Here is a 22,565-nt window from a genome sequence, read left to right on the forward strand (position 1 = left end):
TCAATCCTATAACTCAAAAGATCCAACAGTATTTTCCACAACCTTTCATATGATTCAATTAAAATAGTTTTTTTAGGCCCCTTTTCGAAAATTCATGGTAAGATGAATTTCCCTTATTGGACAGCCTTCGCACAGGACTACTCACCTAGAGGCCCAAAAAGCCCCAAACCCCGTACAAGATTTTACAAAAGTAATCCCAAAAATTGACAAAAGTAACCGCATTTGCTTATAAAAGTAACCTCATCCATTCATAAAAGTAAACTGATTAGCAATCTCATTTATTCAAATGAGTAACCTCATTTGTTCACAAAAGTAACTTCATTTTTTCATACAAGTAACATCATTAGTTCACGATATTAACCTTATTTAATCATATGATGACCCTATTTGATCAAATAACTCCAATTATTCACAAAAGTAACCCCATTTTATTATATGTGTAACCCCATTTATGTGTAACCTAGTTAATTCATACTAATAACCTCATTTATTTATACAAGTAACTTCAATAAATCATACGAGTAACCTCATTTAATCATACGAGTAACCCCAAAGGTTCCCAAAAGTAACTGCATTTGCTTACAAGATTAATCACATTTCATTATAGAAGTGACACATTTTCATTGTTAAAAGTAACCACATACTCATACATGTAACTCCATTTGGTCATAAGAGTAACTCTATATGTTCATAAGAGTAATTCCATTTGTTTATAAGTGTTTGTGCATAAGGGTCAACTTCAAAAGGTTATATCTCACAGCATACTTAATATTTTGGGAAGATTTAAGTTAGAGATGAAAATTTGGCTCGACAACTTTCTAAAACCTGATCAAAAACTCGATTCTGATGAAAAACGAGTGAGATATGACCATTTGAAAATAAGCCGACGGACTGACAACATGTCATGTACGCGGTTACACCTATAATTTCGCATGTGGCCAGCCACACGCAAGACGCATTGTAATATTTATATTTACCTTTCATTTGCAAAAAGACTATCTTACCCTTTGTTGGAGTCCAAAACTCCAAATAGACTCGTAGTCGTAAGGTAAGATTTGCAAGCACCAAAAGAAAGGTTGGCAACCTTTCAAAAAAAAAAAAGAAAGGTTGGCAACATGAAACTACTTCCTCCGTTTCATAATACTCGCTACACTTTTTATTGTGGGAAGTTTCAAATTATTTACTATACTTTCTTTTCGGATAATAAATTTTCTCTATCTTTCTCCTTTCAAACGGGTCCCTTTTCTTTTTATTTTTTACCTCTCTTTTATCTCAATATTGTCTAAGAGTCCGTAAATTGAGAAGTAATATAGCGAATTATATGAAACGCACAAGTAAAATATAAAATGTGGACCTGCCACGTACAAATGACCTCTAAACAACACGCGGCAAACTAGCAGCACAAAGCCGAGCCCAGGCCTTTTCATATGAAAGTGAAACAAAAAAAAAACACTCTTTCCTTTTCTTCCATTAGTTACAACTTTGAGTTTCATTTTAGGTGGAAATATAATTGAAGAAGTTAATATTAAGAAGATGGACCAACATGAATCCACTATTCTTTCTAATATGAAAAATGGGTGTCTCTCCTTCTATATTTACTTTCAAGAATGTTTTAGCTATTGCAAAGCCTTTGTTGTTGGCCAGGTATATCTTATTATTTTCACTATTCCTTTTGTTTGTGTAGTATTTATTAGTTATGTTTTATTTATGAATTTTACCTTCATAATATGGTTGATTAAATTGCATAAGAGTATATTTTTGTGTCAAATATTACTTGTTAATAAACCCTATGGATCAAATTTGAACTTTATTATTATTATGAATATATTGATTTGCTCCTTTTTTGGTTCCTCTATATACTAGGAATTTTGTATTTTATTTTTCTATTAATTATATAATCCTTTATTTGGTTGATTATAAGAAATTGATTTACTTTTCAGAAGTTTTACTATTCTGTTGAGCTAGGTTCTAAAGAAATTTAAACTTCTTTTGAAAGACACTTTGGGGTGTTTGGCAATGTGTAGTTTTGAAGCAAAAGAGAGTTTTGGACTACTTTTAGAGTTTTGACTAGTCAAAAACTCTAAAAGTGGTGTTTGGTAAAATAGAGTTTTAGAGAGAATGGTGGAAAACTCTCAAACTGAAAAGGCTCCTAACAGGAGGTTTTTTTTTAAGAGGATTAGGTAAAAATATGTTTAATAACTTTTTTGTCTCTAATAATACTAATACATATTGTATTAAAATGTCTATATAAATATCATTTCACTCAAACAAACGGCAATAAGTTTTTAGCAATCAGTTAATTGTTACCAAACACATTTATAAAAAAAATGGTCAAGTCTGTAATTTATCCCCTCTCATGCATGTGCACCGCTAAAGAATTCTCAGGTATTCTATGAATACTCCAAGATAATCATGCTTGAGTGTGGAGTATCTTAGAGGTTCTTGAAAGAAAAAATGCACCTTGTTGTAGCTAGTATGAGAATTAGGAAGTACCATCAAGAGCATGTTTAGTTACTAGTTAGGTAAAGAATGAAAAAGATTTCCAAATGGTGGCATAGTTCTCTAAAGAGTGAAAAGCATATTCCTTTTCAAATGGAGGGAAAACACGTTTTTCTCCCTATTCTTCCCCGTCGTTCCTCTAATAGTCTCATCCATCCTCCTCCCCTCCTTGCATAAACCTTCTTCCCTTTATCTCTTATTTATTAAAAAAAACGAAAACTAAGTTTCAATGATCTTGGCTTTACTCGGAAAATGTTTTTTCAAGAAAATTATTTTCCACCAAAAATGTATTCTGTCCAACCAAACGGAACCCATATCTTCTAAGCAATATTGGGGCATTACAATGATGCCAATTAGGATTAATGCCAAGTATTTAACTGTAAAGTAGATATAAGAAGTGCAGAGTAATTATCACTACCTATTAAAATTTGCTAATATACTGTCCTTTGTTTGAACAAGATGAGTCTCATTGCTCCCTCCTCACTCCTCTCTTTATTTTCATATATGCTTTGTATCAATTATTCCTTGATTTGTCTAAGCGTCTTTAGATATGAATGATTCCTTGATATGCCACAGCTATACAACGATATATTTCCCATACAAAATTTCGAGAGCAAGACACCCTATCTTCCTATTGTTCTCTATCACATACGCGGATCAGTCAAGTGGCTAGTTTTATAGCTTATGATTCGGAGTGTAGATGTGTTTCACGAAGTTAACTTATATAGTTATATGCCGAGCTAAACTGAACTTCCAACCCGATTATTTACAAATTATCATTGTTTGTCTGAAATCTGATTGTACTAAATCGAGCTTTTTGTGTGATCAACGATTCCTTTTTAAGGCGAAAACAGTACACTCTACTATAACGCTTCACTTTTGTTTGGATGGTGTCTATGTGCAGGGGAAAAAGTTGTTGGCTAGAAACGAAAAGGAAGCTACATTAGCTGATTTGCAAATGGCAAAGATGCAAGTGGATGCTACAGATGCTGCAGAAAATAAGAAAAAGCACATTCATGATTCATGAATCCAACTAAATTATGTGATATAGCCTTTGTTATGGTATGATATAATTTCGCTTTTGTTTTTGTCTATTTGTTTCTTTTTCTTTTGGCAGATAGTGAGGTGCGAATGGAATGGACGATAATAATCTAAATGAGATTAGATCCCAAATTCTGAATATCGTCCCCGAAATCTTACCTTAGCTGACAATCCATGTTGTGATACGCTCTTAGGCTATGTTAGTATGTTTTCCTCTCACATCGTTGTTAAGTGGCTTATCAAACTGAAACGATTTCATGGCAAACATTTCCTCATCTTTCTATACTAAAGAGAAATAAATATACACATCGTTTAAACTGATGGCCGAAAATAAACTGAAACTCACAAAAGGTTAGATAAATTAGCCCCCAAAAATATTTGTCTTTGACCATATTATATTACAGATTGAGCATGGTAAATATTTTTTTGGGGATAAAAATCGATGTTTTGGTACTTTTAGTTAGTGGGTTAGTTTTCTCTCTTTTTTGTATATCTTCATTTCGGACTAGTTGGAGGGCCTTCAAGACGAAGATAATCATACATAATCCCTTGGAATGGGCTAACTCCCTTTGTTTGAGTCAATAATAGAGTATTGTCGCCTTTGTTGAGTTCACTTCCTTTTACATCAACGTTGTAAAGCCAATAAAGTCCATGAATACCATGTCTTGCAATTGAATTATCATTCCCTATTCTCCCTGTTTTGAAGATTGGAGGATTTGGTTTCGCCTTATTGAACCGAATCTGACACACACACGCACACACACGCACACACATCCAAACACAAAATTAGCAAGGTTTTCATTTTTGTTAAGATTATATTGTAATAGGTAATAGGAAAATCATTGTACCTCCAAGTCAGAATTGGTGGCCGAGGCAATTGCCACTCTGAGCTTATAGGTTGCACCCGATTCCACATTATCGAGACTGAATTTCACTGTCCATGTGGTTCCGTTATACCTTGCACCTATGGGCCTGTAACTCAGACACAGACACAAATACAACCATTTAAATAATTTATGATTTCTAGAAAAATCATTTTTGAAGGGTTCATGCATGAAAAAGCCCTAACTTGTTATAGGATTTGGTGAACTTGCCTAGCTAGGTTTGAGATTAAGATAATCATTTCATACAGTTTGAGTTTACCCAACAATATATGGAACCATTATGATGATATACGAGGAATGATCAATCCATAATGGGTATGGGGGCACCTTAATTAGCCCATAACAGAAAAAACATATAATGTATATAAGTTCAGATATATTGTTTGTGTTTGTAATACGTGTTTGTATTTTGCTAAACATTTAACTCTGTAAGTTGCTTCTACAAACACTATGTCTGTCAACATAAACATTGTATCTCAAAACATGAAAATTAGACGTTTATGTGTGATGGTTTAAAGTGGCCCCCACCTCCTATTGTCAGATGTAAGCCTATAAAGAGGGGTACTTATACCTAGGGGTGACAATGATGCGAGTCGAGTTCAAGTTTGAGCTAGCTCGACTCGACTCGTTAGTATTTTGAGTCGAGTTTGAGTTGAGTCGAGCTTACTCGAGTCGAGTTTTGACCGAGTTTTGACCGAGCATTGACCGAGTCGAGTTTTGACCGAGTCGAGCTTTGACCGAGTAGATTTCGAGTAATTTACAAGTGTCTCATGTTACAAGTAATAATAAGGTAGAAAAATGTTGAATTTAGGTATTTTGCTATTGATAATTAGGTATTCGAGCTTCTCACGAGTTTTCGAGTCGAGTATGAGTTGCTCAACTCGACTCACCAACATCTCGAGTCGAGCTTTGACCGAGTTTTGACCGAGTCGATCTCGAGTAGCTCGCGAGTTGTCTCATCTCATTGCCACCCCTAGTTATACCTCTTGGAGGGGTGCGGAAATGAGAATCGAACCCCACATCATAAGGTTCGAGGTTGTGAGGTGAGTTGGACAAAAATCCTTGTTTGTTAAATTTATTATGAATTAAAGACAATAATTACCTTGTGACTTGAGCATAGAACCAATCCTTTGAGTAATTACTGGCCTTGACATCATAGACTAAGTCATCCTTTGGATACAATTCTGAGTATCTTTCCCATAGACCATATTGCCTAAACCTGTTAATAAACCATAAAAAAATGTATTTAATCTCTTTCAACACTTAATATAAAGACATTTACAATCAATTTTGGGTTAACTGGCTTCTTAATTAATTAGAGTCTTGAAGAAAAAGCTTATTTACCTGTCAGGGTGATTGACATAGAGTTTATTCACATACTTCGGATTAGGATCAGGGATGTGGAACTCTTGAGCAACACGATCGGGAATACCTATTTCCCATAGGGTCGGTCCATCCCTTGGTGGCTCGAACACAACCTCACCCACATCCACATTTTTACCTGAAGTTCCGCGTAGTAATTAATATTTATCAATTACTCCCTCCGTTTCAAAATATAAGACACGCACGATGTTCGAGGTCGAACTTTGACCGTTAATTATTTTCAATTTACGTGGATAATTTTTTTTTAAAAAATATTGTTATTATAGTATTTTTCAGGATGAATTCAACGATATAATTTTTATTTATCATATTATGACAGATATTTATGGTCGAAGTAAATTTTCGTAAGACGTGAATGCATTTTATTTTGAAATGGAGGTAGTATTACTCCATAGTTAATATTAATTGGGACATTTCATGATTAAAATGAAGTAAAACACAGATTAAAGAAAATTTACCTATGCTTATGTTGATGGGAGTATCGTGTTTAAAGTCCCCGATAAAACCATCGACCCAACCATAAAGATTGTAGCTTCCAACACGTACAAAAGGAATTGTGAAACTTCCTTCCTCATTTGTTTGTGTCCAAAATTGATAAGTCTATTTAAGCAACACAAAGGATTTCAGTTCAACTATTATAATTTTTGTGTCTCTCTCTAAATCAAATTGAAAGTTGAAGTGCATTTTATTTTTGAAACCTTTTTTTTATGATAATAAAAAGGTGATTTACATAGGCTTGTTTTTTAAAAAATTAAGAAAGATAAATTGCACGCCATCTCATAGAGCATCTAAATTTAACTTATTTCACAAACCTCTCAACTCCTTTTATGAGAATCGAACTCACAACTTGTGATTTAAATGGGCTTATTTATAAAGATGAAGTGCAATAAAAGATGTCATTGTATTACCTTGCAATCTCTTTGCCAAGATCCTGCCTCTCCCGGAGGGCCCAATCCGATAAAAGCATTTTTGGCTGGTTCCCGTTCTTTGCTTTTATATCTAAAACATTCATTCATTTTGGTAAGTTTTTTATTTTAAAAAATTGGTAAGAAGAAATCCTCTAGGTTGCCTTCACACATGATCTCTACCCAGAGGCCCATTACCAGCCAAACACTTCTAATTCCCTCATCCCTTAGATCCCAAGTAAATGTTTGGGGTAGAAATTGAACCGTAGATATTGTTAGGGAAGATGGGAAAACTCATCACTTGAGCCTATTTCAATTCCTCATTCATTTTGGTAAGTATTAGAAGCGGACCTATGACGAGGTCCAACTACGGAGTATATCTCAAATCTTAAAATTTTAACATAACCCATAGTACCTTTAGATAATACTAGTGTATTTGAATGAACAATTTACATATAGTAAAATCATTTTGAATGCCCTAAATGTTGTGCATAGTATATAATAATACTCATTTACTTTCATATACATAAAACTGTTTGGATTATTACATAGCAACACCAACGAGTGAAAACTAACAAATCATAGTGCATTGATTGTACTCCAATCGAGTAACTTAAAACGAAGTATTTAGTATTGTAGCAAAGAAGTATTTAGTGTTGTAGCTATGAGTTAGATAGGATAATGGTGATCACCATGATAAAAGAAGAGAGATAGGTTCACTTTATATTGTAAAAGAAATTTATTTCCCTTATTGTCATATGGTTTTAAGGTTGAACCTTTTTTGTATTGTGAGGTGGATTCTCCCATATTTCGACGTATTTTTTTTAATCCATATGAGCCACGAAGGCAATACAAAGTACAAAGAAGGGGCAGGGAGATTTGAATATGTGACCTATCATTCACAGCACCTCAATCTTAGGGTATGTTCTCCCCATCTTATTTTCAATTCAGTTCGGTTGCAATCAGTTCAATTCAATTGTTTTATGTCGAAGAAAACAAACCCTTAACTATTAGGTCAAGACATCTTTGGTATACGATATAGTTTAGTTAGGACTCAGGAGTGTTAAAGAGGACTTACTTGTCATGAACAAAAAATTTACCAGTAACATTAACTCTTTCATTGGCTTTGGGGAAATCTTCTGATGCTGGGAAGCTGTATGGCCATTTTTCGACTTCAGATGACATCTTAAACATTCACCATAAATCATATTGGATTGAGAAAGAAGTGTTAGTTTTAAGGCTAATTCAAGATTAAGTAAATTATTTAATAATTTCAGTAATTTAAGAGGCTTGATGAAATTCAATTAGGAGCTACCTTTCGTTTAGCATCATCCCAAAGCATAGAAATATTCTCCTGCTTGGTTGCATTATTCATATACATAAAAATAGGACCATAAATATGGTTCCATGGTTCTCCTTCTTCAAATTTTGGGACTAGCTCCTCTCCTGAATAGTGAGCACTTACGAACATCTGCACATCATTTTCCGATAATTGCGTTATAGAAGTATAAACGTTGTCCATAAACGTTGTCCATAAACCGGTGAACTATTGTGGAATAGAAGAAGTATTCTAACTTATAAGGTCCATCTAAGGATTTTTTCGTGAGGATCTCTATATGCCATTTTTGATTCTCTATATATTATTTTTCGCTTTTTTTCCAAAGATAATAGGAGAGGTAAAATGAAATCTATCATGTTCAAAAGACACTAAATGTTCGTGTAATCGATAAGTAATAATTAACAAACGATTGTGATTTTATTTATAATAATTTTATTACCATTAATTATCACAATATAGGTCGTGTTGAGGTATAAAAATTATGATCTAAATCACAAAAGTATTTTGTAAAAATTCATTATCAATATTGTTATTTTGTAAAGTTATTGTCGACCAAAAGGGCCATAATAAATTCGGTTAGAAACTCGATTTAAGATGGGCCTTATTAGGAACCATGTATCCTTATTTTAGAGTTGATCATTTTGGCCCGGCTCGGCCCGCTTTTTAGGTCGTATTTTTTGGCCCGCAGACGGGCTCGACCCGATATTTTTTGCTTTGGGCAAGCCAAAAATGATTTTTTAGTCTATTTTTTTGGCCTGAAATAGCAGGATTTGGGCACAAGATTTTGACCCAACCCGCACAATGGACAATCTTAGGCCCGACCCAAACCCGCCCCGGCCACATGATCATTTCTACCTTATTTGTAGTAATTGTTTTAAACCAAAAAAAAAAAAGAGGAAATAAAAGCCCATGTTGGTGCAAATTGGACAATAGATAGCAGAAGAAAACTTACAGCAAGGGTGGATGGGCCGACATGAGAGGTAAGGAATTGTTTATTGGGCCCTCCCGAACGGAACTCAAAGCTGGGAGTTATCTGCCAGAATCCACTAGGCGGGTCTCTACAGATCCACCCATGCACCCGAATGTCTTGGCTTTCCTCTGAGTACTGGTACTTGTCATCCACCTGCCACAACAACCAAAATTTGTACGTCTAAGATAATTGGAGATACTTACTCTGTTTAGAAATAGTCATAGTCGTACTATTTCATGTTTTCACGCTTGATGAGACATGATTTCAGACATTAATATCATATACATTGAGACGGATTTTACAAGATCTTATATAATTACGTTTTTCCTATATATATATCATGAAAGACAATCAAAGTATAAGATTTGAATAGTAAATACTATGCTAGTGGCGCAAAGGCCAGATAAGAGTTAAACGCTCATAATTTCACTTTTAAAACGGTAGTGTGTCTTATGCATTGTATAACTCGAGGAGAAAGCACCATGAGCTAAAAAAAATAGTCTAAGATAATTGGATATACTATGCGCACAGTATATTTAGATATGTAATAGACGGGATTCAAATTAAAACAAAGGAATATGTCTCTCTACGTCCAATGTGCAAAACATACATTATAGTTTCTTCACTTTTATGTATTGGACTTATGATGTGTCGAATCTTTCGAAAATATCATGCTCTACAGATCTTACAGATAAAACTTAGTTAATACTACCTCTGTTTTTATTTAGTTGCAACATTTTGACTTTCACGCTTGCCAATGTACAATTTCAAATCGTTTTATCTCTAATTGTATGTAAGTAAAAATTATAAAAATTTGATATTATGAAAGCTTACATCGAAACGAATCAAACAAGACCCCACATGACTATATTTTGTTTAACATATAAATCAATAAATGTGGTCAAATAAGAGAACATGAATAGTGCAATTTGTCAAACGTTGCAACTAAAAGAAAACGGAGGTAGTAATTTATTTGAACGATCTATTAGTAGTGGGTAATCGTGGATATAGTTACCTCTCCTTTAAACTTTGCATCAGTAGGATCAACCAACAAGACTGCTTCAGGATAAGCAAGCTCTTGACCTCTAGGTTTCATACGATCCTCAGGAACAGGCATTTCTCTTTGCCTATTATCTGCTATCACCATGTATCTAAACCTGTTCATTCATCCATTTCAAGATAACAATTTCTTGCACTGTTATTTGATGAGAAATTTAGAGTGGTAATAAAACATCATAGTATTAAAATGTAATACAATCTCAAATTCATAATCTTGTTTATAATATTTAGAGGTGATCATGGGCCGGATCGCGGCAGAAAAAAATGCCCATTGGTCGGGTCGGGTCGGGCCGAATTTTTGTGCCCAAAGCCTGTTATTTTCAGGCCAAAATTAGCGGGGTTTCGGGCCAAAAAAATAGACTGAAAAGTCGTTTTTGGCTTGCCCAAAGCAAAAAAAATCGAGACAGGCCCGAAAAATTCTGCCCAAAAGCCGGCCCAAAAACGGGCCGGGGCAAAGGATCAGCTCTAATAATATTTATATGTAGCATGGGTACTTCTTCTAGGTCACGTACTTGTACCCCCACCCGTACCCGATATGCTACGTATCATGTATGGGTACGCGTACCTTTCCCTAAAATTTCAAAATCTTGTCGTTTTCTGTCCCCGCACCCGAATCCGCACCCGTATTCGTATCTGTCTTTGTGCAACCTAAGTTTATATGAGATGATGCTAAAAATATGTAGCAACTTACTGTTGTCGTTGAAGCTTAAAAGCAAGCCTAGCATTTGGCATACCAAAAGGAGCCCAAGCTGCCCTCTCAAAAATACCGTAGGCGTAAATGCCTGATACTCCACGGAGCATCACATACCTATAGCATTCATAATATTAATATATTGGAGAATATATAGATTTACATGATTATATAAGGAAATTTAATATTATGAAGGATCACAAAATTTGTTTTAATGTGTGTTTATTAAACAACGATTCTTTTTAGTGTTATCAAAATAATAATAGTTGTTTTATGGCGTGCAATTGTATGCTCAAGAGTCGAGACCATAAAAGAAGATAGCAAAAAGAAAATTTATAGAACAGAGGGAGTATATGCTAAAATTGATGTCATACGACGTACCTTTGATCTATTTCCATTGGAGCTGCCTTTTTAGCATCTTTGGCAGGATCATATAGTATTTTAAATGACAATTCTAATTGATCTTCTCTGTCAATAATTACTCGAAATTCTGTACCTATTATCCTGTGTAACAATTCAAAGTAACAATTTTCATCAGTATGCATACCATTTTATCTTATAAAGCATTTGTTTTAAAAAAAATTGAAGGTTAAAGTACCTCTGAAAATTTCCTTTGGTTCCTTTTGTACCTGGTGGAGCCCAAACAACGTCCCAATACCTGAAATTCATCGATACGAAATGTAGGTTTACATGTTGGTCTTCAAAATATACTTCCGTTTTTTATTATTTGCAACGATTAGACATTTACCCTCTCTACTTTATGTCAAATCGTTGCACATAATAAAAAACGGAGGTAGTATATCTAAAGCTAGTACCGTCATGAAAGAAAATGTGTTTTTTTTGGAAATTTTGATCAAAATCTGTATTACTCTCTCCGTCCCTTTTGATATTTCTAGTTTGTTTTGTTTGTCTCGTAAAAAGATTTCAACTAGAAACATCAATATGGAACGATTAGAAATCAATTAGTAGGTATTATCATTCTTTAGGGGAAGTAATGAACTAGCAAGTACCCTCTATCATCTTCTGGATTAACTGTATCAAGAATGTTATCAATTCCATTGTATTTAATGCCAGTGACATATCCAGCTGGTTTGGAAATTGTGGCTTGCAGAAATCCATTATCCATTATCACCTGCATGAACAACACTAAACTTATGTATTTTTTTGGAGCAAAAAGACACAATTTTTAATACTTTTAGTTGTTACTCTTAATTAGACTCTTGTATATTTGACTTTTGTAGTAAAATTATGTTCACTTTAACCATTTTGATCATTATGTATTTATGTATTTGTCTACTTAAACATTGTCTTAGGTGTTAGTAGTAGGCTACATTTTGCAATTTGCTATGTTAAAGATCTTTTAACAATCTATTCATGTTAATTATTGTTAACATGAATAGTTAACTTTTTTTTTTATCGTCCAAGTTAAATGCCTAACCATTTTAAATTAAACTAGTATTTTGACGTCGAGCTTACAGATTTGTCTTGGATGGTGAGTTTGACTGGTGGGAAAGACTCCGGTGGTGGTGGCGTTGGGCCCTCTGCGGCAGCTGGCTCTTTAGCAGCTGGTGCTTCCGCTGCTGGCGCTCCAGCAGTCGGCTCTTCCGCAGGTGGCTCTCCCACAGCTGGAGCTGGCTTTGCTTTTGGTGTTGGTGGCTTAGGCTTCTTGGCTGGTGTTGGTTTTTGAGGTTTGCTGTCCAAACAACAAGATAATTAATATAATTCTCCTACATTGCATTTCTTATGTACTCCTATAATATAGCATTCTTTTATGCATATGGGAAGCAATTTCCAACTTAAATGTGCTAAAATGTGCAATATTTTATGTCTATCATACATTCAGGTGTATCTAAAAGAAGGGATGTCCGCGCATATATCATGAGTTACAGCGTCAATTATTCGGTAGATTAGTTATGTAAAAGGTAGATATATAAATCTTTATCTTACCCTGTGGTGAACATTTTGGAGTCACAAGCAGCATTAGTTGAAACACCAGAAATATCATTGCATGAGATCATGAAAGGAAAGACTTTGGTGTTGAAAGGACCAGAAAAGAATTTAAGATTCCCACTAAGGAACAAATCAAGCTTCAAATCCTCCTTTTTCACATCCTTTGTTAATTCAACCTCACCTTTGGTACTAACCTTTAACGTTGATACACCCTTAGACTTTTGCACAAAATTTTGGACGTGTGTTTCTCCTAAATGTGCCTCAATATCATCCCAAGTTGTCTCCATCACCATATTCCCAAAATCAACACCAAGTAAAGGGTTTTTGTTGTCGGATTCAAAGAAAAATTCAAGATTAGTTGATAATACTTTTTCTTGATCGGTTAACACATGAGCAACACTAAATTTCGAAACTTGTACATTTTTAACCTGGAAATTTGGCACCTGCGCCTTTTTGAAGACAACTAATAAGGTTATGGCATAAATACCCAATGAAAGTAGAAGTATTAGACCAAAAGCGATGCAAAACCATTTTATGAAACTGGTCTTTTGTTGCCTAGGCCTATTTGTATGGAAGTCATACTTGCCATGGGCAGGTGGTCTTGGGAGCCCATCCATTGGTGGGAGAGTGTGCGTAATCTATATGTTCGTCACTCTCCCTAATTATTAATTTTCGAGGGGGCGGTTTGTTCTGGTTTTCTTTTGTATAAAAATTGTGGAACAAAGAAAGGAACTATTCTGTCTGTAGAAGAAAGATAAGGTCATTAACCAAAGTTTGATGTTTGTCAAACATATCTTATGGTACTAAAGGTTGTTTGCCTAAATTTAGTGTAATTTTTCATGTTTTAAACCAAGTTTGCAAGGGTGGAGAAATTATCCAAGTAAAGTGAAGGTTGAGATTCTCTTTCTCTAAGCCTCCAAAAATTTAGGAAAGTTGGCATTGGACAAATGAATTTTTGATTTCAACCATAAATTTTAGGTATAATTTTCTCTATGTTTGGAATCAAACCAAATTATAGATTCTCTATGAAGACAGAACATAACAAAAAATCTTGTTAGCTTAATTTGTAAAGATTTTTTTTCTCTCATTAACGGTATAAAAAACGAATATGCTGTAGATGATATCAGAGTAAATGAAAACTAAAATATGGAAAGTTACTTTAATGATTTATTTTGGATAGTTTACATTAAAGTAAATGTCATGCAGAAAAATAATAATAACGTATTTTCTAACCTATGTATTAGAGCTATTTGTTTTTACCTTTATTCAACAAAATTGAAATATAAATCTCATAATTGATATGAGACTCATAAGTGATGATCTTAAATCATAATATGTAACTCCTTCACTGTATCTAATCTCATTTGGGTTGACTCAATCATAAAGCTAAAAGCTTGACCAATTAAACATAAATTATCATCAAGTGCATAAAGAAATCTAAAATATTAACTTTTCAAATTTTTACTAATTTATAATTAATATATTAATAATGTACCAGTTTTCGACATTGGCCCAAAGGCCCTAAATAATATTAAACAAATTTAAGTCACAAGAATTTGTATTAATATCATGAGTTCATTTATCATACACCCAGATGTATTATGCAATTTTTACTCATTTAAAACTCTCTATTTTTACTAAATTTTGCTCATTCGGAAAATTTCATACGAGCAATGATCAGAAAATTAACCTTACAGTTACAGTGTAGCATGCTCAAGGTACACCCAGATACACGACAAAAGTTTTGTAAGTATCAGTGTAGTAGACAGAAGTTGAAATGAAAACCAATAATTAAAACAAACATTAGAGACAAGTGGGAGTGTGGGACCAACGTACACTTGAAAGGGCATGCAATACAACTAAACATTCCCGCATGACGAAGCAAACTAAAGATGTCGACTTCCATAGTTCCATGCAATATGAAAAGAAAAAAAATGCACCTAAATCTGCTGTAAAGTGAAACCACATACATAAACAGAAGCCAAACTAATAATTACAGCCACCCAAAAGATCCTTCTAACAACGAATTCACAAGTATTATCACTAGTTACTACCCCACTCCAAGCCAAAAATTAAATAAAAAAAAAAAAAAAAAGTGGAAAAGGAAGAAGAAATGAACTAAATTGGACAATTGATACTCTCCTAGGGAATAGAACATGAATTTGCTAATCTTTTTTTATGTAGGAATCCAAAGTCTTAAGTACAATGGCATACCAATCTTGGATTCTTCATTTAATCATTTTTCAAAGAGAAGATCCGTCATCGGCATCGACAAATGAGGCAGCATTTGGATCTGTAGCCTCCCTTGAGCTAGAACTACAGAGCTCCTCAATTTGCTTGGTTACGTCGATCATTGAAGGACGAGTATCAGGGTACTGAGCTGCACAATCTACTGCGATCTGTAACAGCTGAACCATCTCCTCCTCAGCATGTTGGTATCTGAGGAGTTCGAGATCGAACACCTCAGAAGCCCAATCATCCTTAACCACGGATTGTACCCATCTTGGGAGATCAACGCCTTCTTCATTCAAGAGAGCGTGTGTTGGTGCTTTGCCAGTTAGGAGCTCCAACAGCAGCACCCCAAAGCTGTAGACATCAGCTTTTTGGGATGTTTTTCGAGGCTCTGTCACTTCGGGTGCACGGTAGCCATTGACACGGGTTGGAGTGGATGATGGTCCCACAAGCTGAGCTAGACCAAAGTCAGACACACGGGGTTCATAGGATTTGGTGAGGAGAACGTTGGATGATTTGATGTTTCCATGGGAGACATCAGAGCCTTGGGAATGGAGGTAACTTATACCACGAGCCACTCCGAGGGCAATGCTTGACCTTAATTCCCAGTTTAACGGTGTTCTACCAGCCCCTTTGTTTCCTAAGAGCATGAAACAAGACAAGCAACAATTATAAGAGTGACCTTAAGGATTGACAGGGGAAAACGGTGTGCATAGAGTACTAGAAGTTGCAAGCATTCTAACCCTTGGGTCAATGACGTAACCAAGAAATTTTAGGGTGTGCTCACTTCACCTAAATTTTACTTACCTAAACTTATATCAACCAATCTGAATTTATATACTATTAGCCCTTCTCAACCCATATCGTAACTTATTGGCCCAGGCCCTATCAGAAGTCGGAATTTATCAACCCTGAACATAATTAGTTTTCTTGAAATAAGTGGAAATGAGGAGAAAACGGACTTACTAGGGAGACCAAATAGATGAAAAGTTTAACAAAAACGGATCAGCATAGATTTCGAATATGTGAAATATAATCTATGTTAACTTGCGCAGCATATGGTTACTATTACAGCCCCTACCAGGCACCAGCCACCGCTTGGCTCTACATCCGACTTCAGTAATATAAAAACAAATGTCTATAGCAAGATGCTATATACACCAGAATATAAATACAAACATCAAAACTCCGAATCTGCAAAACATTATTTAACCTGATTGAATAAACTTCAGAATAGTTCCCATTACCAAATGACAATGACAGAAACGCTAACCAAAAGAACTTGAGACAAACCCAGTGTACAGATGTGGGGTTAATGTTATGGCAGAACAACAATAATATACATTATACAACCCAAATTCAAACAATGCAATGGCTACAATTTAAAGAATTCTGACAAAACACATCCTTTCAACATGCTTTGAGCAAACTAGTCAGGCCATAGTACTGCCAAAGTGTAGCAACGGCACTAATCAGTTTCTTTAACAATGGGTCCTGTAGTAACTTACTGGATAGCATAGAAATGGCTTGTCTATCTTTACACTTTTATACAATGATGGTGAAATATCCTAATCTTATTCACTATTAATCAACGAAATTCCAACTTATGAGGACAAAGTGCGCTGTTTTTACTAAAATCCAAGATTAACAGCCTAATTATATGAGGTCAGTCAGTTCAATTCTCTCATCTTCTAATTACAAGCTTAGGTGTACCATTAGAAGATCACCTTTTTGTATACTAACATGGGGTGGAATTCCAGAAAGCACGACCCTACAACTCTTGACTAGATTGAAGTCTTTTCGCCAGAGATTCAGGCATGGGCAATCAACTTAAAATTTGGGCAACTTGAAATTTGAATTCACACTAATTAAGGCCGTGTTCACTTCACCTTAAATGTTAATGTTTAGTCGTAATAAGTTTAATCACTCAAAATACTTTCAGTTTAGCGAAAATAAGGTGAAGTGAACAGGGTCCACGCTATTGTAAGCTCAAAAATTGCTTAATCGCTACTAACACCACTAACCAGGAATCTATGACTGAAAGAATAGGGAGCTTAAAACAACTTGAATAAACTCAGGATATTAAATGAAATTAAAGAAATATAAACAGCCATAGATTTACTAGCAAGAGAATACTCACCATGCAAAAATGCAGATAAGCTTCCCATGGGCATGTAATCATAGACAAGAAGCTTTTCATCCCTACTGTAATAGTAAGCTCTAAGAGGCACCAAAAACTCATGCTCCATTCCGCCGACAACTTCTATCTTCTCCTTGAATTCTACATCTCCGAGGATCACATCCTTCAACCTCTTTACAGCAACGACAGTCCCCATCTCTAGAACCGCCTTGTAAGCTGTCCCAAAAGTACCTTTCCCCAAAACTTCAGCAGAAGCTCTCAACAATTCCTCCAAATCAAACAATTTCCCACCAATCCCATTTCCGAAAAACACCAATTTCTTACTCACACTTCCAACATTAGCCTCTTCTCCTTTCGCACCTCCATTAGTCGCCAATGCAGCTGCTGCCACCGCGGGAACTGAATACCCACCATGTTCGACATCCCCAGCAGGCTTCTCCTCCGGAAATTCAATCCCCAACTGCTTATTGATTGAGGCTAGATCAACTGCACTGCTCTTCTTACTCCTCTTCTTACAACATACAAATACTATAATCATCAAAATCAAAGCAAATGCCACCACAGCTCCAATGACAATACCAGCAATTGCACCACCAGATAACCCCTTCTTCTTTTTCCTTTGTTCTCCAGTCAAGATACCAGTACCTGTCCATCACAACAACAACTACCTAGTTTTAGTCTCGCAACAAAAAGACCTACAGGAGCTAATTCCTCAAAGAATCAAACATACATAAACATTACTATATACAGCAGATACACAACATTAAAAGCTAGGCCCAGTTTATAGTTTCTGGTTGGTAGTTGAATCCACACTATTGTTACTAATAATCCATCTATCTAAAATCCAAAAACAACCAACCAGAAACTGAAAACTACACAAACCTAATTTACAAAAAAAAATATTATAGTTTTTCCTTATGTTACTTACCCTCTTCATTTCTCCTCAAGTACCCGTATCGGATTCTCCACCCTCGGACATGGGTATAAATACTTCAACACTTCATTTTAGTCCACAATCACGAATTTTTTTATAAAATAGACGAGTCGAACACTTGTATATACATACCCATGTCCAACTTGGGTACTTGAGTCCGAGTAACATAACCATTTACTAAAAGAACAAAGTCTTTACAAGATAGGAAGAAAACCCATTACCTGCAGCAATGCCAGGGCAAATTTGAAGTGGTTTTCCACAGAGTTTGTTACCCTGAAAAGCAGTCACAGACATTGAACTAAGACTAACAGGAATTGACCCATTTAAATGATTATTAGACACATTAAATTGGTCCAATTCCAACTTCAATTCTGGCATAAACCCACTCAAATTATTATCTTGAAGATACAAAGTCTTCAACCTAGTCAAATTCTTTAATGAACTAGGAACTTCCCCACTAAAATTATTATCAGCCAAATTAAGTCGAACCAAATTCTTAAGAGAAGAAACAAATTCTGGGATTTCACCCTCAAATTCATTCTCCTGTAAATACATGTTCCTGAGCTCAGAACATAAACCAAGATCTAACGGTAAATTTCCTGATAATTTGTTGAAACGAAGGCTTAGAGTTTTTAGGGATGTTAAATTGGTGAAAATCCCATGTGGGATTTTTCCAGAGAGAGAAAATCCTGGTAAATGGAGGCCTACAACGACGTCGTTTTGGCATTGAACGCCTGACCAAGAACAAGCGTTTAAATTCGAAGTGTTCCATAAGAGTGTACGACCACCCACTGCAGAGGAGAGAGAAAGTAGTGCGGATCTACTTGAAGAAACATCTGATAATGCAGTTGGAATTATGAACAAGAAAAAAAGCACAAAACTTGGTATCAAATTCATCAACTTTAGAGTTGTTTTTCTTCTGTTCATTGTCAAAAATGCAAACTTTGAGTGTTTTTTTTTCTGGGTTTTATGGTGGAGAGTAAGACAGTGAAAAAGGTTTGTTTTTTCTTATCTGGGTAGTTTCCTCAACAATGCCATTGTTGTTGAAGAAGGTTAACAAAAAAAATGGGATCTTTTGAGGGTTTTAGGGATTTTTTGAAAAAATAAAAAAATGGGTTTTTTTGGGTTTTTGTTTTTTAGTATGGTAAAGAAAGATGCATTGAAAAATGTGATAAAGAATAATAAGAAGAGAAATTGGGAAGAGAGCAGATTTAGCTTTAACTTGAAGCTTTGTTTAAAGCTTTTGGCAAGAGCAATGCAATGGACTAATGGAGGAGAGAGAGAGAGAAAAAAAGTGAATGAGTGTGATATTGTGATGATAGTGATAAATATAGGAGATAGTAGAAAAATGTTGTGTGCTTTTAATTTTAGTAGTAATTTAGTGGGAGAGTGAAGTGTGGAAGAGTGAGTAGCAGGTAAGGAGTACCAGGCTGTGTGTAATTAATCCCTACCTGTTTTTGTGTGATAAAAGTAGGTGTGTGCCACTTATGTTGTCCTTTTTTTTATTTCTATCTTTCTTTCTTTTTATCTTTGGGGGTGTCTTTCTTGGAGTCATGGTTGGTCAATCAAGTGGGTTTTGGTTCTCAATACTTTATGCATATTGGGTAATTTTGAATTATTATTTTTGTTGTAAAGTTATTTATAAATTACTTTTTTTTTTTGTTCTAAAGCAAATTTAAAATTATTGTTTTGTTCTAAAGTGATTTAAAAGTATATACTTGTAATTTATGTGGTGTTATGTGATTATTTGAATGATATGAAAAAAAAAGTTTTTTTTTTGGTTAGAAATAATTTTTAAAGTAATATTTTGTGAGAAGCAACTTTATAAATTTTCTTTTGTGAGAAACAAGTTTTAAAATTTTATTTTTTTGTCAGATCAAACCTGTCGAACATTTTTCGACATTGACTGAATTTTTCCGATGTTGACATTTGTTTTAATAAGAGGAAGGGAAGCAACTAGCAAGGAATCAAATGATGAAGTTAAAGGGATAAGATGTTCAAAATTGGAACAGTAATCAGGAAGAAATATTTTTTAAAAAAAAATGGCAAAATGTGGGAAAGAAGTCTACAACAAGTTTTAAACCCAGATCTAAGCAAAAATCAAAGACACACTAAGGCTATGTTTAGTTCACCTTATTTTTGCTTATTTCAGATCTAATCAGATCAGATCAGAAAAAATAAGTTCAAATCAGATCAGTTCAGATCAAGCTTATATTTAAAAATCACTATATCTTTCATTACATATTAGTAAAAATTATAATAATTGAATATTAATAAAGTACTCATTGAGACGAATCAAACAAGATCCCACATGACTATATTTTTTCTTAATATTGAGAAAAATCTAAAAGATAAGATCGTATTATCAGATCAGTTCAGATCAGATCAGAAAAAATAAGTTCAAATCAGATCAGAAAATTTCAGGTGAACTAAACATAGCCTAATACCAACTAAACTACCACGGTTGTATGTAAGTATTTGCAACATTTAATACTAGTAAAGAACTAAAACCATGGGGTGGGCCATGGCCTAGGTAGGCCCCCCTTGAATCTGCCACTGACCTCGAACATCGTGCATGCCTTATATTTTACCATTTAATATACATAAGAAAAAGCATAATCATGTTGGATTTTATTTGATTCGTCCCACTTTGTATTTTTCAAATATATAATTTTTATATATTTTTCATGTATGTAACTCAAAATCTTAGTGTTTGAAGTTGCATCTCGCAAACTGTGAAAAACCAAATGTAGCAACATTTTAGCTTTAGTATTTATTTATACATTTATTTCTTTTTGTTATCATTATTAGTATTATTATGTACATTACTGAAATCATAGATTATTTATTCATTGACGAAAAATCTTAAACATGAATACTTCTAAAATAAGTAAGATAATTGTGTGTTGGTAATGATATGATCATATTTGCCAAGACTTCTTTAACTCATAATGTCAAAAATGCTTTAGAGTTATTACTAACTAACTTAGTGCCAAAGCTTCAAAGTCATGAACAACTACCTTAACAAACTAAAGTTGTTACCATATTCCTTTAATTTAAATCTATCTACCTATAATATATACTCATCCGAACTTCTATACATCGCCCCATAATTATTTAAAACCGCCTAAAAAAATTGAAATTACATTTATAACCTTTACTTTTTTTTCTTAAATCACCACCACCATCCCCTCCTGCCAAGCTGCCGCCACCACCACAATCTGCCTCCACCACCGCTGCTTTGGTCGCGCAAATGCAGGCGAAATTTTTTTATGTCATGGGCGAACGTCCGTTGTGGTTATTGGTAAAGGCGGCATTCGCCGTTTAGGTGATGGCCGCAGTGGTTGTTAGAGGTGTGATCAATGAGAGAACCGGATATCCACTCCAAGGCACGGAAACTACGCTTTCCTATTAGTTTAATTTCGCCCCTCTAGGATCACCGGGTTAACACGAAATAACTAATGAGATACAATGGAGAGAAACAATCCACTTAGATGATCTTCTAAGTGAATCAACAAGAACTTGTTTTTGTGTTTGTGAAGAACACTCAAGAGAAGATTGCAAGTTTTCTCTAAAGCTAAGCAAGAAGTATTTGAGAGAGTATAGAATAGAAAATTCTGATTTTCTTCAACCCTTCACTCATAGGAATCCCAAGGTTTATATAGGAAGAATAAACCTTTCATTGACTAGAGTAGTTAATCCATAACCCCCATTTTAATCACCCATCAAAGGCCTTTAATCAGCTGATTTAAGGACCTTAAAGGTCATTAAAATGAGGCCATAACATCACAACGGACATAAAACCGTCAAGGCATCTTTTCGCATTCCAAGGCAGAAGACACGTCGCGACTCGCGAAAAGCTCGCGAGTCGCGAGGCGCTGGTCGCGACCCGCGACACCTGTCGCGACTCGCGACGGGCCACTGGTCGCGACTCGCGACGGTTGTCGCGACTCGCGGCCAGTCTTCTGTCTCCCTTGGTTTATCAATGCGTTTTGCCACTTGATGCACTCTAGCCTTTTGCATACTAGACCTCCTCCTCTTCTAGTACATACCCTTATGAGTTTCAAACCCATTACCCTATAAATGTTCCAACAATCCTCCTCCCATTTATAGGGTAATGTTGAAAAGTTTTTCAACTTGCTATAAATCGCAAACACACATGTTCATGCATCATGGAAATATCTAACGATTGAATTTCCATTTAGTAAAAGTAATCTTTACAATAATTTAGATCATAATGATAGACAAAGCTTTGAATCATATAACCATTACAAATTATTGAAGTTACTAATACACACAAACATAAACTAGGTTCTTAAAACCTCCGACACCTATGAAGCCTTGGTGTCCATATCCATTCATAAGCATTCCAAGTCAAGCCTAAGACTTGATGAAGCGGCCAAACTTCTAGCTTACATAGGTAAATCTTTCCGGACATGCTCCTACAATTGAGCACCTTATCAAAGATTTATTAAGAATAAAATTCAACCTCTTTATCATTGTAGCAACAAGCACTAACCTCGGGATGTATTAAACAA

At 34.9% G+C, this 22,565-nt stretch overlaps 2 protein-coding genes across 2 annotated transcripts; both read right to left on the minus strand.

Moving 5' to 3' along the window:
• Positions 1-3,793: 3,793 nt before the first annotated feature.
• LOC104888199 (probable rhamnogalacturonate lyase B) lies at positions 3,794-13,441 on the minus strand. Its single transcript, XM_057392372.1, has 16 exons — positions 12,719-13,441; positions 12,237-12,464; positions 11,782-11,922; positions 11,370-11,429; positions 11,153-11,275; positions 10,772-10,888; positions 10,037-10,178; positions 9,004-9,174; positions 8,028-8,183; positions 7,791-7,897; positions 6,716-6,806; positions 6,266-6,407; positions 5,769-5,925; positions 5,527-5,643; positions 4,389-4,512; positions 3,794-4,281 (listed from the first exon to the last, which is right to left on the minus strand). Exons 1-16 carry the CDS (start codon positions 13,336-13,338, stop codon positions 4,036-4,038), a joined length of 2,742 nt encoding a protein of 913 aa, XP_057248355.1. The 5' UTR covers positions 13,339-13,441; the 3' UTR covers positions 3,794-4,035.
• Positions 13,442-14,543: 1,102 nt separating this feature from the next.
• On the minus strand, positions 14,544-19,552 carry LOC104888190 (probable inactive receptor kinase At1g48480). Its single transcript, XM_010673086.4, has 3 exons — positions 18,249-19,552; positions 17,094-17,738; positions 14,544-15,593 (listed from the first exon to the last, which is right to left on the minus strand). Exons 1-3 carry the CDS (start codon positions 18,952-18,954, stop codon positions 14,965-14,967), a joined length of 1,980 nt encoding a protein of 659 aa, XP_010671388.1. The 5' UTR covers positions 18,955-19,552; the 3' UTR covers positions 14,544-14,964.
• Positions 19,553-22,565: the final 3,013 nt, after the last annotated feature.

This window comes from Beta vulgaris, chromosome 1 (genome assembly GCF_026745355.1).
Source record: "Beta vulgaris subsp. vulgaris cultivar EL10 chromosome 1, EL10.2, whole genome shotgun sequence".
Classification (NCBI taxonomy): domain Eukaryota; kingdom Viridiplantae; phylum Streptophyta; class Magnoliopsida; order Caryophyllales; family Amaranthaceae; genus Beta; species Beta vulgaris.